The sequence below is a fragment of the Molothrus ater genome, chromosome 6 (genome assembly GCF_012460135.2).
Source record: "Molothrus ater isolate BHLD 08-10-18 breed brown headed cowbird chromosome 6, BPBGC_Mater_1.1, whole genome shotgun sequence".
NCBI lineage: Eukaryota > Metazoa > Chordata > Aves > Passeriformes > Icteridae > Molothrus > Molothrus ater.
The window spans coordinates 47,335,784-47,359,356 of NC_050483.2; the positions used below are offsets into that span (position 1 = coordinate 47,335,784).

Sequence of the window (23,573 nt, forward strand, 5' to 3'; positions counted from 1 at the left end):
AGAATTGCCAGCCAAGGCACCCAGGTTCAGCTACAGAGTGTCAGTGTCCATCTGCTGAAAAACTGATCCATGAACTGCTTTTGCTCTTGACTGGAAAAGGAGGGTGAAACTCATCCAGGGAGTTAGAGCATAAATTAACATTATCTCTTAAATATTGTGAACATCATGTCTTGTACCAAAATAAATACAGATATGTAGTATTATGTGAAAGATGAAGAAATCACTCTAAAACTAGACTATTCCAGCCCCTCAGCATAAGAGAAAGGGTTTAATGAGCTTTGGTGGGCTGCAGGAATGCATGATTGCAATCTCTTTGTTTCTGCACCACCAGCAGTGCAGATATCTGGGACAAGAACTGCAGGGTTAGCTGGGGCAGAACCAGGACCCATCCAGGCACAAGCAGCAGCCATGAGCTTCTCCAAAACCACAACAGAAAGTGCTCAAGCATGTCTGGTAAATTTGGGTAACAAGAGAAGTGCCTGAGAGGCACTGCAGCCATTCCCTCATTCAATGCTCTCAGCTACATAACCAACAGGACACAGCTAAGTTTTTACAAGTACATTTTTATTTAAAATAAAAATTAATTATGGTGCCTTTTTAAAATAGGGTACTGCACAATCTGTATATGCAACACAGTTTTTGGTACAGAACATACTTATTGAGCAATATCCTTAAATACTAAATATACATTAATGGCTTGTTTGAGAAACATGACAACATTAAGTCTGATATTTTTTTCTCTTTAGTCATTTAACCACTGATACAGATTTCCTATAAACAATATTCGTTTTCATCTGTACATGTGGTACACAGTCAAGAAGGCAGATCTTAGAATATTTACATTCATGCATTGATTTAAACACACTATTTTGCAGTTTAAAATAATATATTTTTGTTTGTACAGGTGCAGGGAGTATAGTAAATACATATCTACCATAGGCCTGATTCTCCATTGGTTGGCAGCATCAATGGTCATGACCTGGTTGGAGCAGGGTGCCCCCACTTTCTCCACGTGCTGTGACCATGTAGCATGCAAGACTGGACAAACAGGTCTCTGTATAGATATATATCAATATATTTATATTTTATACTTCGTAGAACTTTCCCCTTTCTTTCCATGTCTGTTTTTGCAGCATCTGTCCAAGGCAGAAATGCTTCCCTGGGCACACCACTGTGTCAGGTGTGGGACAGGATGGGCAGCAGGGCTGGGGCCTCAGCTCCACTTTCCCGTCTTGTGAGGAACGAAGAAACTCAACACTTGGCAGCTCAGGCCCTTAAGGTGCATTCCCTGCTAGTGGTGATCCATGAGAAGAGATTTGGAGCTTCTGCTCTCCCTCAGACTGAGGGCAGCAGTTTGCTGAGTTTGTCTGGTGGTGGTCAGAGCACAGCAAGTACCTTCTGTGTAGAAACTGGCCACCTTCACATCTGCTGGGAATTTGACTATTTTGTCAATGAAGCTAGGCAGGTGCTTTCTACCCCTGATATTTTAGTGGCTAAAAAGGAACTCAAAATGCTTGTAAAGCTGCGTTTTGGGTTGCCAGTTCCCCAGATCCAGGATCACTGCTTAGTGAAGTGCTTATGTATCTAGTGAAGTGCTTATGTATTCCTTTCCCTTTGCATTTAATTATAGTACAGTAAGGAAACACAGAAGCCTCTCTTATATAAGCTTTGCAAGTAGTCTGTAGAGTATTAAACACAACGTTAAACCCCATCAGCAAGCCTCAGAAATCACTCCTCAGTGACATCCCCTGTCTAGCCTCCCTTTTCTGAAGAGTTGTGTCTGATTCCAGTACCCTTTTCCTAGTGCCTTTCTCAAGATCCCTTTGGTGCAATGTACCCAACTGCACCTGGGCAGGAATCTAAGGGCAAAGCTACCCCATGCAAGATCTCCCACCTCTCCTGCCATGCTGCCATGTGAGGGCTGAGAGCAAAGGGTCTGGGCAGGCAGAAGAGCAGCTCGCAGCCCGTCTGCTGCTGCTTTTCTTTTGTGCATTATAAAAGCACATGAGGAAAGCTTGCTCAAGAACTATGATGGCAATTATGTGCCCAATACATTTATCAGCATGTTGCATATATTGATACCGTATATCTGTCCGCCTAGCGAATAAGCCGTGTGTATTTCTCTCAAAATGCTGCTGCAGAGCTGGTACCTACTTTTATTGTGATTATACAGATGGGTAAACTGAGGCACAGAGAGGCAAAATTACTTGCTAGTAAACAGCAGATCAGTGGCAGAGTTGGAAATAGATCCTAGCCAGCATGTGCTGTGCCTTGCAATGCCCTGCCTCTCCACTCTCCAGGAAGTTTTTAAAGTTTATGTTCTCCTGAAGAGTTTTCATGGGCCCTAGGCTGGGTTTGCTTGTGGGTTGTGTCATCATCAGGATCTTCTCTAGTGAGGACATTTTACCACTGATACCAGTGAAAATCAGACAGTTTAGTGACCATCTCTTTTTACTCTTTTTTTTGCAAAAACAGACATATTTTGATGGACATAATGACCTACAAATCCTTTTTGTGATTTTGACCTTACAGAACATGCCTTTAAAGCTGTATTAGGAAACAAATAAAATTGACAACCTTTAGGAAAAAGTGCTAATCCTGAGCCCATATTATGCTAAACTTATCTGCATTCATACTTTATACTCTCAGATAAACATGCAACCAGTCTCAAGCTATGCCACATTTCCACATTTAGGCTGAAACAACTGGAGTAAAAAAAGAAAGGCAAACATAGGTAACTACACCAAAATAAATGTTATAGCTTAAAAATATTCTAGAAATATACTTGCAATATTTTTATTACAGTATTTAGGGGCTAAGTGCTTTAGGCAATCAACATTTGGGATACTAGACTCAAATTGTAAATTGTGTAATTTTAATCCCACTTTGGATCTAAGAATATATCACTGTGTCTTGCACAAGCACACAACATTAATGTGGCTGGGAATGATCATACTTGTGGTTACTTGCCTCCTTTCACTTTTGCAATTGCATTCACTTCCCAAGAAAGTCTAACTTTAAAAAATAATTTTATGCAGTTAAACTTCTACATAGTGATGACAGACTAAAAAGCTAAATTAATAACTACATAAATTTCTCAAGAGCAATATATAGCAGCATTTCATTTTATAATTGAAAAGGTACTTGTATTTACATACACCCTATTGTTTGATAGGTCATAGAAAACTGCAGATGGGCCTGAGCTGAGACTGCTGATTTGAACATTCCAGAGCTTTTCTTGGGAAGATCTGCAGAACACAGTCTTCCTCTACCATCACACCAAATTCTGCATCCCAGGAACAGATTAACCACAGGCTGGAATGCACTCAAAATCCAGGTCTGATTTCTGCAGTTCAGGCACATCCTTATATAAACCCAAAAGTATTGGTGTGCTGCAGTGCTGAGGGACAACACAGCTGGGGCAGCCAGGTCCCAGAGCGAGACTGCATCGGTGCCTGGGAGTTACCCACAGACACAGAGACCAAGCGGTACCAAAGTTTTATGTCCAGACAGGACGCCAGGGTATAAATTTGTCTTTGACTGCATCACTACTTTCAGCACAGAGGTAAATGGAGACATACAGGTGGAGATATGACACAAAGGAAAGTTTTCAGGAGGTAGGGAAAGACCAGCATCTCAACTAGTATCATCACCTTTATCCTAAGGGCTACTTACTGAGTCTGACCTGAGATCCTATGTGAAATGAATTTGGGTAGATTCAGCTTTGCTTTAAATAGTCTGCAATCCATGTCATGGAAAGTATACTGAACTGTTGCTGAACTTGGCACCACTGTCAGCCTCAGCTCAGGAGAGGCAGAGACCGAGGTAGTGTGGGCACAACCAGCTACCAGACCCTCAAAAGTGGTCCTACAAGCCAGACTGGCAATGTCCTCAGCGCATCAGTTCAGGAGACTCAACACTTTGAGGGAACAACACTAACCAGTGAATGAAGAGAATTTTGAAGGGCTGCTAGTCCTTTCAACACAATCCTGCCCCAACACTCACACCAAGATGTAAACAGTATCTTTCCTGTAGGAGTTTCCCTGGGGAATCAGTGTGATGCGAACACAGAGAAACATGGAGTTTCATAAAGGAACACATCTGTACTGTGTACCACATGTACAGATGAATAAAATAAAATGTGGTGCAAAAAAGGAGGCTGATTATGAAGTCATAATGTTTAAAGCACATCTTAATAACATCTCTTTCAATAGCAATGGTAATTGCTAAAATCTTACATTTTAATTTCTTCTGCCTGAAAACTTCAGCCATGAAAACTGCATAGTCACCAGACCACAGATAAATTTCTTGGGATAAGTCACAAGTTCGGGCCAATTTTGCTTGATTGCTTAACAGAAACCTTTGTTCCCTTTGTAAAATAACGAAATAGTAAGAATGAAAAGAATGAAGCATCAGCGTATGAAACTGCATAGGCTGGAGAAGCACACAGGTGACACCTCTCACCATTTAGAGGGAGACACCTCCCATTTAGAGGGAGACACCTCCCTCTGACCCATCTGTGATAAACTACTGCCACTCTGACAGATCACCCTCTCCTCAAAAGATTCTACTCCAGAACCTTTTTGTGACACTCAGTTCAAACACAAAAGTAGGGGAAGAGAGGAAGAAGAAAAAGAAGAAGGAGTGGGAGGTATGGCAACATGGCTTTCATGGGATGCAGCATGCAGTGCTTATGCCTTTGTGAGGCCTTTCCTCTGGGCAGCCCAGGTGGGTGAGCTGATCCTCCCCTGGAGCAGCAGCAAGCCTGGAGAGCAGCCTGTTTTTCTCTTCTGGATCACTGATGCGTGCGCTGTTTCTGAAATTAAGTCCTTGGCCACAGAGCTCCCTTGGTTGCCTCATTTCACCCACCTTGCATACTCTGTGTGTGTGCTTTGAAAGTTTGCCACCTCCTGCGCTTGGCGGGCTCCCGGGGATTATACGACCGCATTGTTATCAACTGTTTTGTTGTTCTGGGAGGAGGTCATTGCATATTCCGACCGACTGGTTCCGTTCTCTTCTTTTCTCATTGGTTTCCTTGGGTGAGCCCACGTTTGGTGATGTACAGACAGGGAAGGGAGAGAAGAAAAACAGAGATCAACATCTTCTTTGTCAGTACAGATCGAAAGCCAGGACATGTAAGGTACATAATAATACCAAACTTCTGTCTATTTTTCCCTTTCTGAACACAGGCCAAAGCAGCAGCTAATTTTGCCAAGCATCATAGTCCACCTGCAAGGTGACATGTCTGATCCTAAGGTGTCATGATGTGCTCTTGGTGTCCCCATGCTAGTCTGTTAATGGATACAGGTGTCCCTGTTGCATGAGATGAAGGCTCCTAGAAGGAATGTCCTCCACGGCCACCTTCATCTCTGGAACACAGGCTGGGATGCTGCCTTGGGGCAGTCATGACCTTTCTCCTCAAAGTGTCATATTAGTCAAACTGGGATGATGACCAGTCATGTCCACCAAGGACCCAAGTGCCTCACTGGTCATGAGAAACCACCGTGTTCAGTCACTAGGAGTGGACTCATCTGACCAGTGCAGATATGTACACACCTGTGGTGACCGCCACCGACAATCTCCACAGCCAGTGGAGAAAAACAGGTGCTTTCAAACATGATTCAGAACAGCTTAAAGTGGATACCCAAAATATGCCAGATGCTTTGTGCCCAAGGCATTTGTGTTTCCCTGCACTGTCAGTAAAGGCAGGCTAGTCTGCTAGCCCAGACAGAGGTGTCTGTGTTCTAGGCGTCTGAGCTAGAGACTGAAACATGGTGCCTGCTGTGACCTACCACACTTCCAGCAGCATTGCCTTCTTGTTTTGTTTAGTGGCCACTCCTACTATTTGCTAACACAGTCCAGGATCACTGTTAATTGTGAGAAAATTCAGGAAATTCTTAACAAGTGCAGAAAGCTATCAATCATCTGTACATCACAGAGTAAAATCATTTATTTAGGATTTTATAGTTACTCTGAAAAGGGACACCTGAGCTTAGGTCCTATAACAGACCATGTTCCATCTTGTAACTTCCCCCCACAACTTCCCTTCTCAAAAGTAGCTTAACTTGAAGCTTTAAACATAGTAGGAGGAAAAAAGCTTTGTGCTTTCCACACAGATATTTCAGACATGCGTGTCTTGAGTTTAAAGTGTTGCTGAGGGCAAAAAGAGGACCAGATACATGTATTACAACAGTCATTCTGTGCTATTGTTCTCATCAATGTTTAACAAAACAAACAGCAATTATTACAAAATGGTTAATGATATTTAATTTCAGCAAAGTATTAATGGAAGCTTTATGGACAGTGATTACAGGTAGGTAAATTTGTTTGCTTGTAATCTCAAAGAAAATACTTTTAATTGTGATATTTTGTGCCTCTCTACCTGGTAAAAGTTAAAGCTTGTTAATATTAGTCATGATTGCAGCTATTAGAGAATGGAAATGGAAGGGGAGACAAGAGTTAAGGAGACTGAGGGGTTTGAATAACTGTTTTTCAGTGCTCAACATGCAGTGCCTGTCTGAATCTGAAACAAGGTCATGTGGGTCTTTCTTCTGTGACACTGAAAGCACACATCCACCATGCCACATCCCTGATAGGAAGAATGGAGAATCTGATGGCAGTGCTTACTTTTGTCAGGGCAGGAAAAATGGAGTGGCTGTCTAAACATCTCTGCTGCTTTCAAAAATTCTTTCGTTTTTCTTTTCTCCCAGTTCCAAACCTATCAATAATTTAAAAAATTGATGACATTTTGGCCACTTTTACTTGCTGTTTTTGTGCTATTTACTCCTTCTTTCTTTGGTCTCCTATGTTTCTGCCCCTCTCCAGTTCCATTTTCTTTCCCTAACTAGACTTCTTTTTTCTTTATGTTAAAAAATGTCTTCCTCTCATTTTTATCTACATTTTTGCATTTTCTAGTAGTGATTTTAAGATGTACTGCTTCATTTGTCTTGAAATTTGGACTTTCCCCTCCTCAGGTCTCTGTGTCCCAGCACAGACCTGGGTGGATTGGAGGCTCTCCTCTGATGGTGAGATCTCTCTGCAGACCCTGCTAGACAGGTTGCCAGGGATATCACACCACTGGCACGTGCATGCAGTGGAAGAGTATTTTTTCAGAGCCTGCAAATAGGGGAAGGGAGATTTTATCAAGGTTCTGCTTCTGCCTTATCAATTGCTCAGAGTTAGTGCTAGCAAAACAGAGCACTTATTTTCCTGAGTCTCAATGAAAAGACTATTGTTAGATGCAAAAGTTCAGGCTTGGAGACTGCTCTCTTTAACTCCTTCTCTCCATTTGTTTTCAAATGCACAACAGGCAGGCATTTGGGGTCAGACTTGCCCCAGGTACATCATTTAAATCACTGGCTTGGCAGGCTGGTATGGACTTGTCACCATGATGAAATTTGCCCATGTATTTAGATAAACAAGGTCATTTTGGCTTGTTGTGATTTTTCAAGTGCCCTCTTGTGTGACAGTGTTCACAGGGGGTCTTGGATGAGGCAAGAGACGAGAATGTTGACTCTATGTTCAGAAGGCTTGATTTATTATTTTATGATACATATATATTACATTATAACTATACTAAAAAGAAATAGAAGAAAAGGTTTTCCTAGAAGCTAACTAAACTAAGAATAGAATAGAAAAGAATGATAACAAAGGCAGCTCTCTCGGACTCTGTCCGAGATACCTTCGTCTTGATTGGCCATTAATTATAAACATTCAAGATGGCCCAATCAAAAATCTACTTGTTGCATTCTACAGCAGCAGATAACCATTGTTTACATTCTTTTTCTGAGGCTTCAGCTTCTCAGAAGGGAAAATCCTAAAGAAAGGATATTTAGTGAAAAAAGATGTCTGCGACACTCTTGCATTAGGGCATTGGCTCTCTGTGTTCCACTAGTTCTGTGCCACTAACTCTTTTTACTCCAATTTTTGTTCACTGTTGAGATCCAAGCATGCAAAGTTTCTTGCACACCAAAGAGAACCCTTTTATCCTATTTTCTGCCTAATACGCCAAATTGTGCATGATCTTCCAAAGTGTAATACTCCAAGCCCCCTTTCAGATGATAAGCTATGGACACACATTTATGCATTTCAATTCCAGGGTTGCTCTTGATTGGTTAAAGGGATGTTTCAAATTAGTGAGGAAATGAGTAGGGAACTATTCATAGCTGTGACATACTCACTTGGTGGCAGGCGAAACAGGCTTTTCACTAATAAGTGGTTTGCACTGTTTTACAGTATAATTTGCTATACATTGTTTAGCAAACAAATTGGGTCTTCATGCCAAACATCTGTCAATGAAACTCTGGCCATGCAACTCTGTACAGCTTAGCACACGCCTGAAATGGTGCCTCAGAGTCCATAATGACCTCTCCACCATGCATGCATTAACTTGTGCGAGTCCTAAAATCAAGAAAGCATCAAACAGCTGTTTAACAGTGTATTTCACACATCAAGCTAAAATTTCAGATGAGGTTCTGATCACATTATATATCTTATTTATCAAAGAATTTCATACTAGCTTGTCACATTGGCTTGTACCAATCCTCTGCAGAGTCCTGGATAAAGGTCAATAATGCACATTCAAACACAATTTTTATGTTCTACGTTTAGAAAATTTTTTAGAGGAAACATAGTTTTTGGCCCTTTATCATGTCTAGTCACAAAACTTAGTTTGTATATTTGACAAAACCTTCCTTGCCAGCTTTGGCTACTGCATCAATTTGGCATTGACCTACTGTTTATCAGGCAATTATGTGATCAAGTACTAGGAAAGGGCTTCACCTCTCGTCCCATTTGTACACACTTCACATGTATGGCTACACAGACAAAATCAAGAAAAACCAGAGCAGACTACTCATTTAATCATGACTTTATCACACCTCATTATAGGCTTAATAAAGCTTTGGGAAGAATAAGATCACTTTGACATCGGAACAGAACTTTTCTCCAGAACTGTAAGCTGCAAGAGAGTTTAAAACTCCCAGTGCAATCCACATTTCATACACTTCCAGGTGCTTCATGCTTGAAAGGGATGAGAGTTTAGAATAAAACCTGATTTCATAAGACAGCCTGAGCATTGCAAAACTGTTTCTGCCCATTACCTCCATAGCAATGACTCTGTTGAGTGCCAGAGCATCCAGCCCAGCATCTGGGAAGGCTGGGTTCCAAGGAAATCCAATTAAGCTAGGAAGGGGTGACCTTGGGCTGGCAGCAGAGACATGACAGGATCTCAAATTCACCTCCTCCTGGGGTTCCCATACCTGACTCAGCACTGCCAGGAGACACCTGTCTCCACTTGGGGATTTGCTGCCCTGGAGTATTCTCTGGGGAAATACATATACTGTTTCTTCCCAAACAGCAATAGAGGGTCATTCTTCTTTTCAGGTATAGCTAGAAGATGAAAGACTGATTTTTTTGGTATGCATTGTTGGAGGGCATGGCCAGTTCTCAGAAGTTCAAAGTGAAACTTCACTCTTTGCTGACAGTGGTACAAAATCGTAAATTGTAAAAGCCAACTGGAAAAATCTCTCTATATATACATATATACATGAAAGATTGCACTGTATGGGTATCAGTATCAACTGAGAGATTTTACCAAAGGTGAAGGCTACAAGGCATCTCTGTACTGTCAGTGCACAATTGTATTTGTGCCAATGTAAGGGGTGCGTGCCCATGCCAAAAATCCCTTTGTGTTTTCAGTTCCTCTCAGGAAGGTGCCTTTAGTAGCATGTAAAGAGCTTGTCTCTCTCCTAATTGCTGTTTCATTCCTGAACAAAGTTCTCTGGGCAGATGCATTTGGCAGCCCCATTTCTGGTGCTGGCATGTGCTGGGTTAAGTGCTAATCTCTGGGGCAAAGTGGCTGAAGGGAGAAGGCAAATCAGGGAGCTATTTCACTTGCATGTGCAGTGATCTCAAAGCTCTTCTCCATAACCATAGTTCATTAGCTATCAACACACAAAAGATAACAACTTTCAATAAAATTGGGTCTCATACAATACACCCATTTGCTTCATAGGATTGGTCTGTCCTCAGGGGACATATAAATAGAAGCACCCAGAAATATCCAAGCTGCCTATATACCAGTAGAGATCAAGCTGCAGTGGCATCTTTCTGGGTTACAATAAGTTGTCCAAGAATCAGGGTAGATATCTGTGTAGCTTATTTCCACTCAGCTTCATCTCCAGGGCTACGATGCTAGCAGTACCTGTGGCAGCTCTGCTGAGAGCTCCAGGCTAGTCTTCACTGCTTGAAGCCCAGACACGATGATGTGTGGGCTACAGTCACACTTCAAATGCATCCCTATTTAGCAGACAGGAATGGAAGAATACATTTTGTCGTGTTATTCAATTACTAGACCATCACTCTGCATAATCTGAATGTTTATAAGAACATAAAGAACATGAATGGAGGCTGTTTACATCTCAGTACTGGGGGCGTTCATCAAACAACTGTTTGATTCATGCTGGCCTCAGTCATCAGAGGGGAATCACCTTCCATGAGAGCAAGTGGTGCGACAGGAGAAGTTGCTTCCTAAGACTGGTTTGTGAAGAGGACTCCTGCTAGAGGAGCTCAGTGCATTGACAATAGTTGTTTTCAGGGACACAGCCATTAAATTTGTGTGCAGCCACACACAGTCAGCCTTGCTGGCTAGCCTGGTGCTATGGCTTAGACATTTGGGGCTCATGCTGGAGGAGGACACTTCTCTGGTGAAAATCTTCAGAATCATGGAAAGAGTCACATTCTGACTTCTACCTTTCACTGTCTCAGAGAAACATGAAAAAAAAATCAGACTGGATATATTTTATTTGACAATGTGAAGACAGAAGTCAAAGAAGAAACCCTAAAGATGAAAATTCTCTGGAACCTTAGTTTTTCTCCATTAAATTAGCTAATGGCCATATGTGACCATCTATCTGTCCAGAAAACAGGCAGTACACTATTCATTACTCGTAGGAAGAGGTTACTGGCTCTACTGCCTCCCACATACAAAGCAAATGTTTTACAGTTATAATAAAAAGCAGCTCCATCTGGACAACTTTTAGCAACACGCTCACTACAGCTCAGTGTTTGTCTCCCAAAGCTTTTACCTGTATCGCCCGTATTTCCATCTCCACTCAGGTTACTTAGATAGTCCAGCATCTAAAAGACCTACGAACTGTCTTGTCCCAGTGTTTATTACTTTTTATCACAATACATGATTTTTTTTTACTTACTCTTCCAAACTAGAAAGTGTTATAGGTATCTTGGATGATATTACCTGCAGCATTTGAAAGGACTATGTCTATTGGGTTATTTTCAGTTTTAGACATTTGATGGAGTTCTCCTTCCTCAAGCTGCTTTGCCCCTTATGAAAACAAATAAAAACTATTGTATGAATTAGAAAAGGCCATTCTTTCCCTAGAGACCTTTGAGTACTTCAATCTTAGCCAAACTGAACCAGTGGTCAGATGATAAATAATATTTACAAGAGCAAGTAATCATACAATTTTTAACATCTTCAGACCTTTTCTGTCTGTTTTGTGTGGAGAGGGGGAGAAGATCTGTGCAAGTGCTCTATATAGTGCTAGGATGATTATGCAAAAAGAGAAAGTCTCTTTCACAGCTCTGGAAATCATGTTGCAGGATAGCTTGACATAGCTCCAAGATACCAACTCCCAAGGAGAGCTTCTTCTCTTCTGACTGTTCACGTGAGTGTTTTGAAGCCTGCAATTTACAGCTAACTCGGCTCTGCCTCACAGCCAGTTTTAGCTGACCAGTTTCTGGAGTATATTTAAGGCCTGATGGCATCTGGGCGATTTCTGTTTTGGGATGGTTCACACTCAAATTCCCCTCTCTGTGCATGGATTGAGCCTTTGCTGAGTGTTTCTCTCATGGAAAAAAAAATCCATACTGCTGGGCAGCCATTCATCAGCACTTAAGAGGCTCCCTGAGCTGGTGCACTCGGGCTGCAAAGCATGGGGGGCAGATCTCTTCCTGCAGAAATGCAGCTCTCTCAGCCTGCTGCAGTCACTCAGGGTATGTCTAAAGGCAGGATCTGGACTGTTCAGATTGCAAGTAATTACAGTAGATTGCTGAGCCACATGTGAAATTTAAGAAGTGGAATCTAGTCTCCATTTATTTTCAGCAGTGCAAAGTCAGAGTAATTCCACAGACTTTGTTGGACTTGAGGAGGATTTGTTCTGATGTTACACAGGAAGATCTGTCCCTGGGAGACAAAGGTGATGGATGCAATCCCATTTCCTACCAAGTCTTCAATTAAGCTAACTTCACAATTATGATCCTACATGAAACCAATCTTAAGGAAGAGAAGCAGCTTTATTATTATGATGCTGGACAATTAACTGACATAATTGATAAAAGTACTTTCAGTGACCCCTCACATAATAACCCACTCTTTGCATTCCCTCTAATGATCTTTAAAAGGTTTTATTGACTGAGGGAAATTACAGCTGACATTATCCATTGAGTGTTCTCAGTGTAGAATACACTGTCAATATGTTTTGATTATAAAAGGAGAAAAATGAATGAGACTAATGTAAAAAAATGAACTCATAATGCCAGCTTTTCATACTGGCAAAAAGCTACTAAACAAAATAAAAAGTAAAAAATAAATTAAAAATAAATTTAAAAAAAGACATTAAATGTGTGAAATGAAGGCACTTTGAACAAAGCCAAAAGATGACTGGAGGATGGTCATGGCCATGGCCATACTGGCAGTGGAGTATGCACTGGCAGTGCCCTTTGGGGATGAGCTGGGCACACTCCTGCTCCTCAAAGGCCTGCCCTGTTGCAGAGCAGTGCAGGCAGCTGAGGCACAGTCATGGAGCTCAGTTCACACTGCACCATGCTCTGCTAAGCACTGCAGGACCAGCCTGGGATGGGAAAATGTATGCTCCACCCAGAAAAATGGGATTATTTGTAACTCTACTGCATTAGGCACGATCTGCCCCCACAAAACCGAGACATACATGTTCTCACAGGTGCTGGCATGAGGGCAACAAACTTATCTGTCATTCTGTAATACATCAACTCCAGTGGAAACCCAAAGCTAGATCTCCCTCTTAATTCTTTAAAATTCTCTAGGCCTTCTGGAGCAGGTTGAACAACTATTCAATGCTTGCTATCTTCAAAGTGCTTAACAAATATTAACTAGGAAAACTGGAAAAACATTAGAAGGTATCCTTACAAAAACATGTCCATATTGGAAGGGAAAGTGGAGGAGGAAAAAAAGAACAGGAATTCCCTACCACGTTTGCAAAATGAATGGCTGTTGATGCCTGTGCTCTGGGTCAGGGTGGGCATCAGTACTAGAAAAATGTGGGGTTGAAATAAGGGACAGAGAGAGGAGATGAACAAGGGCTGCTCTTCCCTGCTCTCTTGCTCTCTCTCAAGGACAGTATGCCTGCCCCTCATCAGGCAAGTGACTGTAGAAACTGGCATTTCAGGCAATGGGCTTTTCCATCCCCCAAATTATGCCACTTTGTGTCCAGATATTTTGCTGAATGCAGATAACTACCTTGCCATTTAATCACTGTCAAACATAGGCAGCAACTTGAATGATGGAAGAATGAAGAATGAAGCTACTGCTGTTTCACAGAATCATTTAAATATAATCTCATGACACTATTTGAGTAGTATGATAAATTTCTGTCGAAATGAACAAAAATTCTTTGCAGATCTTCTGTTACAGAAAGAAGAGTGTCTGCAACACAAATAAATGCAAAGAGCTGAGAAGAAAATTAAAACTCATAAAATTAACTGACCTTTGCAGATATCTAGATCACTTTGCACTTGAGGCAATCTGTCTCTGCCTTCAACCAGACTGAGACCACTGCTTTTTCATGCAGCTGCTTCTGGCTTTCTCTACTCACAATGAAGAGTCTTCACAGCCAGGCCCTGCTCTTTGCAGGATAAATGCAAACACAATGTCCATGGACTGCACAGGATGGTCCCAGCCTTCCCATGCTCCAGGTGTGCAATGGGACAAGTCCATGAAGAGGCAGAGAAACCAGCAAGTCCTGCTCACTTTGATGTCTATGCAAAGGTTTGGTTTTGTGCAGCTTTAGACTATTGTAACTGGGGACAATTTCTGAGGAAGAATTGAGTTCAGCAGTCTCCAGACTGGCTTCTCAGGGCTCAGAGCAAGTGAAAGAAAGAAACTACAGTTCTAGCTGCTTGGGAGTATTAATATTTTTCATAAAGGCTTCATGCCACTGCCTCAAAAAGCAGACATCAAAGGCAGCACAATTTCTCCACGTGGGTCCTCCTTTCATGGCCTCTTTAAAGGCTGGAATGAGGAACAACCCTATTTTCCCACTCCTACCTCTCACACAGCTGGGATCAGACTCTGCATACACCTGTTCACACACATCAGAGCCCTCTGTCCACTCCATCACCTGGCATTAGCTTGGGGCATGGATGTTGTGATGCCCATCCCCACGAATGCTCTCTGACATGGCTAATTAGCCAACAGCTCTCCAAGATGGACAATCCAGCAGCATCATTCTCCAGCCCAGCCACACCAGAGGGGGTGGCCATGTGCCTGCTGATGAGGGGACTCTGGAGTGAGAGCAAGGCAGGGGTGCTGTGGACAGGGACCACCCCAGCAGATACCATCTCCTCCCACCCCAGCAGCTCTGCCCACGCTGCCCCAGTGCGTGTCTCCCATCACCGCAAGGCTCTCGAGCAGGGAGCTGAGTGCTGCTTAGCAACCCCACAGCACGAGAAATGCTGAGCACTGAGTACAGGGGTTGTGGACAAAGAAGGACAGAGGCAGCAGAAATCAGACTGTAGAGCCCCTCAAGCAGTGGCAGCACAGCTCCAAGGGGCTCAGGTGTGGCTGTGGGTGATGTGCACCCCATGAGTGTCACAGATATGCAGAGAGGGACCCTGTCTGTGCCTTTGCTCTCTGGACAATGCAGCTGTAGGCAGCAAATAGTAGAACAAGGTGAGGGGGTGTGAGATGTGATCTCCCTTCAGCTAGGACCCCCAAAACCAACTCAACTCACCAGGAGCTGCAGTTGCTGAGCCAGTGGAGAAGTCAGGCTTTACTGCTTGTACTCAAAATGCACTGCAAAACCTTTGTGGAAATAAGTGGCAATAAGGCCAGCAAGGAGGTTTCTGTTGGGATTATTTTTGTGCACAGGGAATTTCTGGGTCATAAGGAGCTGGAGTATGGATCTACACCCCCACCCTACTACCATGGGTACAATTTTCTCTCAATCATAAAAATATTGAGACTGCAGGCTGTTGCTGCTGGGTTCTTGCAGGTCCTAAGCTGAGTCCTAAACTTGGATACTCCAGATAATCAAGACAGAAAGTTTATTCAAATGTCTCTGCACAGTGTGCTGGGTATGCCACAGCCACAGCTTTGGCTTTTCACCCTCATGGTCAGCCACAAGCACCCTCACATCAGCTTACAGAAAGTATGACTGGCTAAAAATTAAATGAATGCCTAAGAAAAAAATATTTATTTGTCTTTAGGAAAAATGTAATAAAAACATCATGGTGAGCCTTGCACCTCTCCTGTATGTTTCAAAGCTCTAGTATTAACTTGTTTCTTCTATTTGTGTTGGGGTAAATCAGGAATGCTGCAACCAATATAATTAGACCAGCATGACCATTATATTTTGTCACAAGTGTATAAAATCCACCCGTGGCTATCAGAGTTGCATTGAGGCAGAACTCTCAACAATACTTGGCTGTAAGGGTAGACTTCTGCCCATTAGTGTGGCACCCTCATCTGCAGTAGAAAACAGAAAAAAGTGGCAAGTTTGTTTCTGGTCACACTGAAAAATTCATTTGTCACAGGACAGACCATAATTCTCTACAGATTTCTGTTGGCAGCTTTGTCAATATATCACAAATTAGGAGTAAACAAGTGCAAAATGATCCATAAGAGACTTTTCTGTGAAACAACTGGACCACTTGTTTTATGCTAAAGACGTAAGCCTCTTGGAGGCTTTCAGTGTTCCTGGCTATGAGAAACAGTGGAGTATTTTATCCATTTATGACCACAAACTTTCTCCCTAGCAGAATTTGTGAGTTTGTGTAACTTAGAAGAGACAGAGCAATCCTGCCCTACAACACTTACAAAAACATGTAGTACTTATAAAAATGTTAGACTGACAGCACTGGAGAGCAGATCCTTCTGCTTTTCTGACCAACACATTCTGCACAGACAGGAGCAAAACAAACTGCTCTGCACAGCAGTGCCCATGTGGGCACTGCTGTAAAAGGCTCTTTTATCCACTTCACTCATCAGCCCTTGAACTGTCAAAAGAGCTTAACAAGTAGCTGCAATACTTTTGATATTCTATTAAAAAATATTAAAAAATTACACCAATCCTTTTCCATCTTGATATACCCAAAAACATCGGGCAGCACCCACTACCAGTCCCCTGTCCAAAATCCCCACTGATGCCACTGAATCAGCAGAATAAATACAGCAGAGTTCTGGCATCTCCACTGGGCTTTGGTCAAGCTGTAAAGCTCTTCAACAGCTTGTCTCATAAATACTACCCTCAAAAGTTGCACAACCAACATCCAGACTTCAATACTGCTTGGAAGAACAATTGATTTTCCTTGTATTAGCACTCAGTTTTCATCAAGCAGTGATTTTACAAACTCATTTCTTGATGATTGAGAAATGGGGTCTCCTGCAGAAAGATTGGTTGCTCAGAGTACTTAAATTGTCTTTAGTAGATAATCTGCAGCCTTATTCCAAGGATGGGAGTCAATTCACCACGGGGAGATGATTAGACATAGAGGGAAAGCAACACATGGGGATGTTGGGCTTTGGTTAGAGGTGATAGAAGACCTGGACAGTGGTGTCCAGTGGTTGATACTAATCCTGTTGCTGATAAACACCAACATTCAGACAGTGGACCCAGGCCACAATGCAAAGATCTTTTCCTTACTTTTCCAAAATATTAAAGTCTGCCTTTTTCTCAGCTGCCCTCAGTAACATTCCTGGGGCCTTTCTATGATTCTTAGGGATGACTTCTTAAGGATTGATCCCTTTTGCAGAGCTGATCTGGTCTGGCACCAATGAATTGCATCAAAGGCACAGAGATCTGCCCCACAAACCTTCTTCTTCCCTTTGGGCATCTCCCACTCAAACAGCAGTTCTAAATCTATCCTTTCCACCAACTATCTCACTCTATCTTCTAAGCAATTACTGTCTTTCCCTTCATCTGCAAGGAATTAAGGCACCATTTCAGTACAAACTCCTCTAATGTGTCAGGGAGAATAGGAGAGATTAACAATTTAAATTCACCTTGACCTGTCTGTCATCAGTCATGCTGTGAATTGCTCTTCAAAGCAATTAAGTACATTTAGGATTCTGTCTTCTTTGCTCAGGCTAAATAGCACTGTTTTGTTGCAATTAGTACTGACTTTGGACTAGACCATGCTTAGTCTCAGTGGCTCATAGGAGATTACCATGTAGAGGACTACACAATTCTTTCTCTTTAGGGGAGTGAGTGGTACAAAACTGGCTGGGGAAAAAGTGCAGGGCTATGACCCTTTTTAGTGGGACATAAATCCCTGCATCATGGGGCACCCTCACCACAGTCCCCACTGCCGGTTCTTGGCCTCCTTAGAAAGTCTCAGTGTCTTCCTCTTGCAAGTATCTTGATAAACAAAGCCAAATTTCAGAACCTTGCTCCTGCTTCTGAAACTCTGCAGTATACAGAGGCCATAAATCATACACAAATGATAAGCACCCTAAAAATACCTGAGCAATGAATTTTAAGACAGTTTAAATATGACCTGTCAATTTTATTTCAGTACAATGTTTTCTTCCATTTAATTATTATTTGAAGGTGAACTCAGCACCTCCTTAAGGAAGTGCCTATGTAGGCATTTATGGTACCTTTTTCTCAGACTATGAGAAACATATAAAAGTGGCTTCACAAAGTTAGAACAGTGAATAAAAGGTATATCATGTAAAGCTTGGCTATCATCAGCCCACTTTCCCTGCTGATCTAGCAGGAGGGCTCTTTGGCAGCAACCCCTGCAGTACATCTGAGAACAGATGGATCCATCCTACCTGAAATCCAGCAGAACCAAGGAGCCACATCACCAGGCACAGTGACCTGCTCATGGGTCATCTCAGACTACAGGGATGTTCCAGAGATACTGAGAATATATTTTTCACATGTTTGAAAGCCATCTGAAACACTCCCTGACAGGTTGAATAGGTGCCACATCACTTGTCATAAAGACCAGGATGCTCAGCTTTGCTTTTCCCTTCGAGGTTTGACAGATGGCTCTGTTATCTTAATTTTATACAGGGAGCCAGGGATTTATTTTTCCCTTTTATGTAAATATCTTACTCCCCTCACAGACACTGACACACCAGTGAGCTGCAGAAATAGGATTACACACTGCATGTCCCACTCTCCCCCATCTCACTTGCTTATTTACCAAACAACTCTTGTTAATCCTCTTTACTGTGTTTACTTCCCTCTTCCCTCCAGTCTTAGTGTCTTACTATTATTCAGGTACTTGAAGATGTTAAAAAAAGCTTAAGAGACAGTCACCTCCAGAGATGATTAAAATGAACTGAATTCCACTGATTGTTTTTGAATCTGCATTGATTTACACCAGAGGAAGTTTTGTTAGAGCTGCTGGCATTCATGGTGCACATTCCCGAACCCCAAAATCACATAAAACTGAAATAATCTGGTTTTCTCCACCCTGTGTTAGTTTATGGATTGTCTTTAGACCTCCTGCCTTTACTTCTTGATTACAGTCTTTTGGGGAAAAAGTGAGAATGGCAGGTTTTCACAGACAAAGACATAGTAAAGAATTACTTGGAAGCATTCTAGATTTTGAAGCGGTTATTCATCTGCTCTTTCTATGTGTTACAGAAATCACTGGTTGTGAGATCACTTTTTTAATCCATGAAATGTATGGAAAAGTCCCACTGCTTACAGTGAGGCTGAGCCCCAGCCAGTGATTAGGCTGTCCTAGAAGTCTACAAATGTCACAGGTGGTGTTAACTGACTATTGCTAATTTTTTTTCTGATGTGCTATGGAGAAAATTCTTAAAAGAATATCTAAATGTTTTTAAAAAGGGGAAATACCCCTCTAACACCAAGACCATAGAAAATAGCTATTTCTCCACTGCCAAACTGAGGGTGCTTTCATCATGTAACCATGCTGCAGCCCAACATAATATCATGTGTGGTCTCCTCTGGTGCTAGGTCTATGCAGCAGCACACATCTGTACCTGGTGTGCCAGTCATGTTGTGTCCAATGCTGCAGTCACCAGCCACACAGAGAGGAAATTTAGAAGTTGCTTGAAGCACCTTTGAACTATCAATTCATATGTATCTTCCCAAAGTTCAACCCATCTGAGTATTAAAGTTGATGGATGCAACTTGGTGAAAGTCCCCTCATGGACCAGAGAGGTCAAATCCATTCACTGGGATGGATTTCAGCATTTCTTAGGACCATTTCATATGGAAGAACCTGAGTATTTCCAGGGTGGATGCAGAAATGGAGGTAGAAGTGTATTTGCTTAGTTCTGGTAGTTATTATATACAGAGAAGCACCAATCCACTAGGCTGCATTTTATTACAAATCACTTTAGTGCCTAAAGTTGGTGATACACTGAAGTTTTAGCTTTTATGAGGGAAAACAGACTACCCCAGCAGACACAGTTTATATATAGATTGAATAAAAACACAGTTGAGTTATGATACCTCGAGGTCACTACCTCTCTTCCTGCTACAGAAAAGCAGACATAAGAGAGTTTGACTGGGTCTGGCCCTTTGAAACCAGTAAATGAGATTTCAACTTAAGCACAATAGGATTTTTCTTTTTTCTTTTTACTCCAAATTTGATTCTTACGAAAGTGAGGGATTAATACTACAAAGCCAGACTCAATGCAAATAAATCCCTGCCTGCACTTTGCTACTAAAGCCTTTAACCCTTGTCACACCCTACAACCAGAGGACTGCTGTAACTTCACTCCTCAGCACCTCTTCAGTGGAGGGAGGAGACAGATCTGTCAGAGGTGCTGCAGTGACAGAGGTCCCAGTTGCAGGAGATGGGCAGAGGAGAGCTGGGGATGAGGGGGTGAGGAAGGACAGGGCAGAGCATGGTTATGGAGCCCAAGAAGCTGGGATTATGGAGCCAAGAGTCACTGGAGGAACTCTTGGCTTTTGCCTTACCCAGATTAATCCCCTTACTCTTTCTCTAGTCACTTCTACCTTCCAGCAAAAAACAGAGGGAGGATTTCTCACATTAGCTAAAGCCAATTCAGCTCAATGATATGTAATAATACTGTGTTGAAGCCAGAGATGCTTTTCTTGTGAAGCGTCTGATCTTATATCCCAGCATTTATTGACAGATATCTGTTACAGTGGATCAAGAAATCTGAACTACTGGGGAATGCTGCCAGGCCCTTCAGGGCATTCTTTTAGCAGAACTGTCTTAGCAAGGACTCATTGATGAAAAGAAATGCTCTAGTTACCCTGTAAAATTATAATTAATACGATTTTCTTTCATAGCTGTCCATTCCACATCTGAGCAGTTTTCAGCTTAGCATTTGTCAGCAGTGTGAATGTCAAAAATAAGAAGATCTAAGAGGAATTTTCACTCTTCTCTGAGCCTAATGCCTGTTCAAGCAGCTGACTTATAGGTTGATATTCATACTGTTGACAAATAATGGGTGTCTTCATCAAGTATTGGTATTATTTTGCACTGAAACAAAGCGTGAGACTGCATGTGAATTCCCCAAACCTTTGCAAGGCAGCTCTAAATTTGTCTCTTTTAATTTAATTTCTGTTCCTCCCATCTATTGCTCCTATCTACCAGCATCACAGCAGATTTGAAAAGCAATTCCTCGTGAGGCACAAGTTGCCCTGGAGAGTTTCTGCTCTCATACAGATACTTTGCAGCTTGACACAAATCATTCACAATTTGGCAGTGGGTGTAAATTGACAAATACAAATGAGTAGCAATGGTAAACCAGAAACTACAAGTGTGAGACTTTGCACTGTGTTACCAATTCAATTGGATGCCAATCTGAGTCCTCCAAAGATAATTTTTTGAAGTGCAGTTGCTAGAGTGAAAGCTTTCCAGCTCCCCCAAAATAATAAACATTCATTTTAGCTAAACTAGAATAGCAAAAATACTTATGCAAATTTAATAAGATCTAAAATAGAGACTTTCTCTTCTTGCTGGAATTCTCCCTTTTTGATGCTCTTTCAAATCCTGCATAAATTTTTCAACAACCACAAAACACATCCAATGCTCCACCATTGTGATAACCCCACCGAGGCTCAACAAAATCTTGCAATCATGTTGCATGCACATAATATTTTTCATGAAAAGTAATTTTACTTATTTTCCTTTTTGCCTCACTCCAAAATATTATCACTCAGAAATCATGAAGTTGAAAAAAACTGTCATTTAATCCAAGCTGAGATTCAGATGTCACTGCAGTGTCTCATGAGAGCTATGGATGGGAATCCTGCATTCTCTACTGCAGGCTGGGTCACCTGGATGTACCAATAGCTCCCAGCCAAGACCCTCACAGTATAAAACAGTGACACCACAAACACTCACTCAGCTGTGGGGTGTTGTCAGAGCCATACTAAATACAACAGAGGAGAAATGAACCTTCATCCATCTGGCCTACAATTCCCACAAATTACTTTCTCTTCTAAATCAACCCTTTGGGCTTGCATTTGGAATCTTAAAATGGAAATGTTAAAGTTTTGACCTTTTCCACCAGAAATATAAATTTCTATTTTATTTTATTTATTTAAGAGGAAATAGAAATTTTTATTTTATTTATTTATTTTAATTTTTATTTATTTTATTTAAGAAAAAATTATTTTCACTCATATTTTTCTGTGTAACTGAAGTCAATACTTCCTAACTACTTGAGGCCTAGGCAAGTGCAGCTATTGCAAAGACAGTGGGCTGAAATGGCCACTACACACTGTTGTACATAGGCATCACAGAGGCTTTTACATTAGACAGAGAGATTTTGAATTTCATCTGTAGGTTATAATTTTGAAGTAAGAATATATTAGAAGTACAGTCTCCAAATGAAAAACTACACATATTACCATGGACTTTGAGCTATAAGAGTTTGCAATAATTTGAAATGCTAAAATTAGTAATGGGCCTGGGCAAAGAATCTCACATCCCACATGTAAATTTTGAACATTACCACAAGTACTGTTCAAATACAAGTAGTACAGTGTTTCCTACCTCTACTCTTGCCCAAGCCAAAGCTCTCCACATTCACCAGCATTTTGCAGCAATTTGTCTTTAGGCAAGTTCTTATTAATCTGAACAATGTAGCTCTGTCCTGTTTCTAGTTTTTCTCTTCCTTATGCCCACGAGTGCATTGAACTACACCCTTTACACATGCAGGATATGGTACATGAAATGACTTTCCAATGAAAACACACACTGGCTACAGGATGCATTTGGCCTTTTGGATGCCTTTAAACTAAACAAGATATCATGAGACAAGTCTTGGGCCTTTAAACTAGACAAGATATCATGAGACAAGCCGTGGGTCAGCCTCTGTGGGGCTGCATTGCCCTAAGCACAGTAAAAGCTTCTGGAGCCTTACCTTTTTATGGCTTTGTAGCAAATGATGACAACTACAAAGAGGAACACTAGTGTGGCGCAGCATACTGCAATGATAATAACCAGGCCTGGCCACCAGGTCTCTTCAGTGGGACAAAAGGTAGACTTGGGAGCTGTAAAAAGAGAGAGGAAAAATGCATTAATTCTCCCAAATCAACAGGGTATTATCAAATATGCTCAGTCACTCAAGCAGTAGCACTACACCAGGACCACAGATACATGCAAAGATGTTATTTCACATTTAGGACCCATTTCTTTCTTTTCCCCAAGCAATCAATTTCTCTTATTGGTACTAAATATTTCTTGTCTCAGTCCCCAGATGACCAAGTTCTCTGTGTCAGTGTTATCTAAACCTGGTACTCAGCACAAAGGAGAAAGGCTCAGCTCTGCTACCTGAGGGAAACATCTTCCTCTGCACTCACCGTCTCCAGCTGCATCAGATTTAATTTTAGAGAGGGATAATATGCTGATAACAGCATGTCTTCAAACCCCATTAGGGGAGGTTAGTTGGGAGCCAAAGCAGTGCCTACCAATCTGTATTGTAGCTAATATTACTGTAACCTTGGAGTGAGGAAGGGGGATTTGTTTTAAAAGAATATGAGTTCTATTACATTTACTAATTGCTTTCAGAGTATTATAGTTGACAATCTTATTTTGCTTTACACTACCTTTGAATTCTAAGCCAAGTTGTCAAGATATGTTAACATTAAGAAAAGTTAACTTGTGGAAATATAAGCTATTATTATTATTATTATTATTATTATTATTATTATTATTATTATTATTATTATTATTATTATTATTATATTTTTCTTATTACATTTAGGGCTAGCATTATCTATTTAAGTATCGCTCAACACAAGAAATATTTTGTATCTGGTGACATTTAGTTAAAATATTTTCCTTCAGGGCTATGTTCCTTTTCCCATGCTTTCAGGGGACACATTTCC

At 41.5% G+C, this 23,573-nt stretch overlaps 1 protein-coding gene across 2 annotated transcripts in view; it reads right to left on the reverse strand.

The window, feature by feature from the left end:
• Positions 1-543: 543 nt before the first annotated feature.
• Positions 544-23,573, reverse strand: part of PRIMA1 (proline rich membrane anchor 1) — a 50,707-nt gene continuing 27,677 nt past the window's right edge. Inside the window, exons 3-4 of one of the 2 annotated variants that reach the window (XM_036384820.2) lie at positions 22,607-22,736; positions 544-5,034 (exon numbers count right to left, since the gene is read on the reverse strand). In XM_036384820.2, coding sequence (XP_036240713.1) covers positions 4,935-5,034; positions 22,607-22,736 — 230 coding nt within the window. In that variant the 3' untranslated portion in view covers positions 544-4,934. Of the gene's footprint in view, positions 5,035-8,343; positions 8,401-22,606; positions 22,737-23,573 lie in introns of those variants that run through there. The other variant, XM_036384821.2, reaches the window with a different exon arrangement.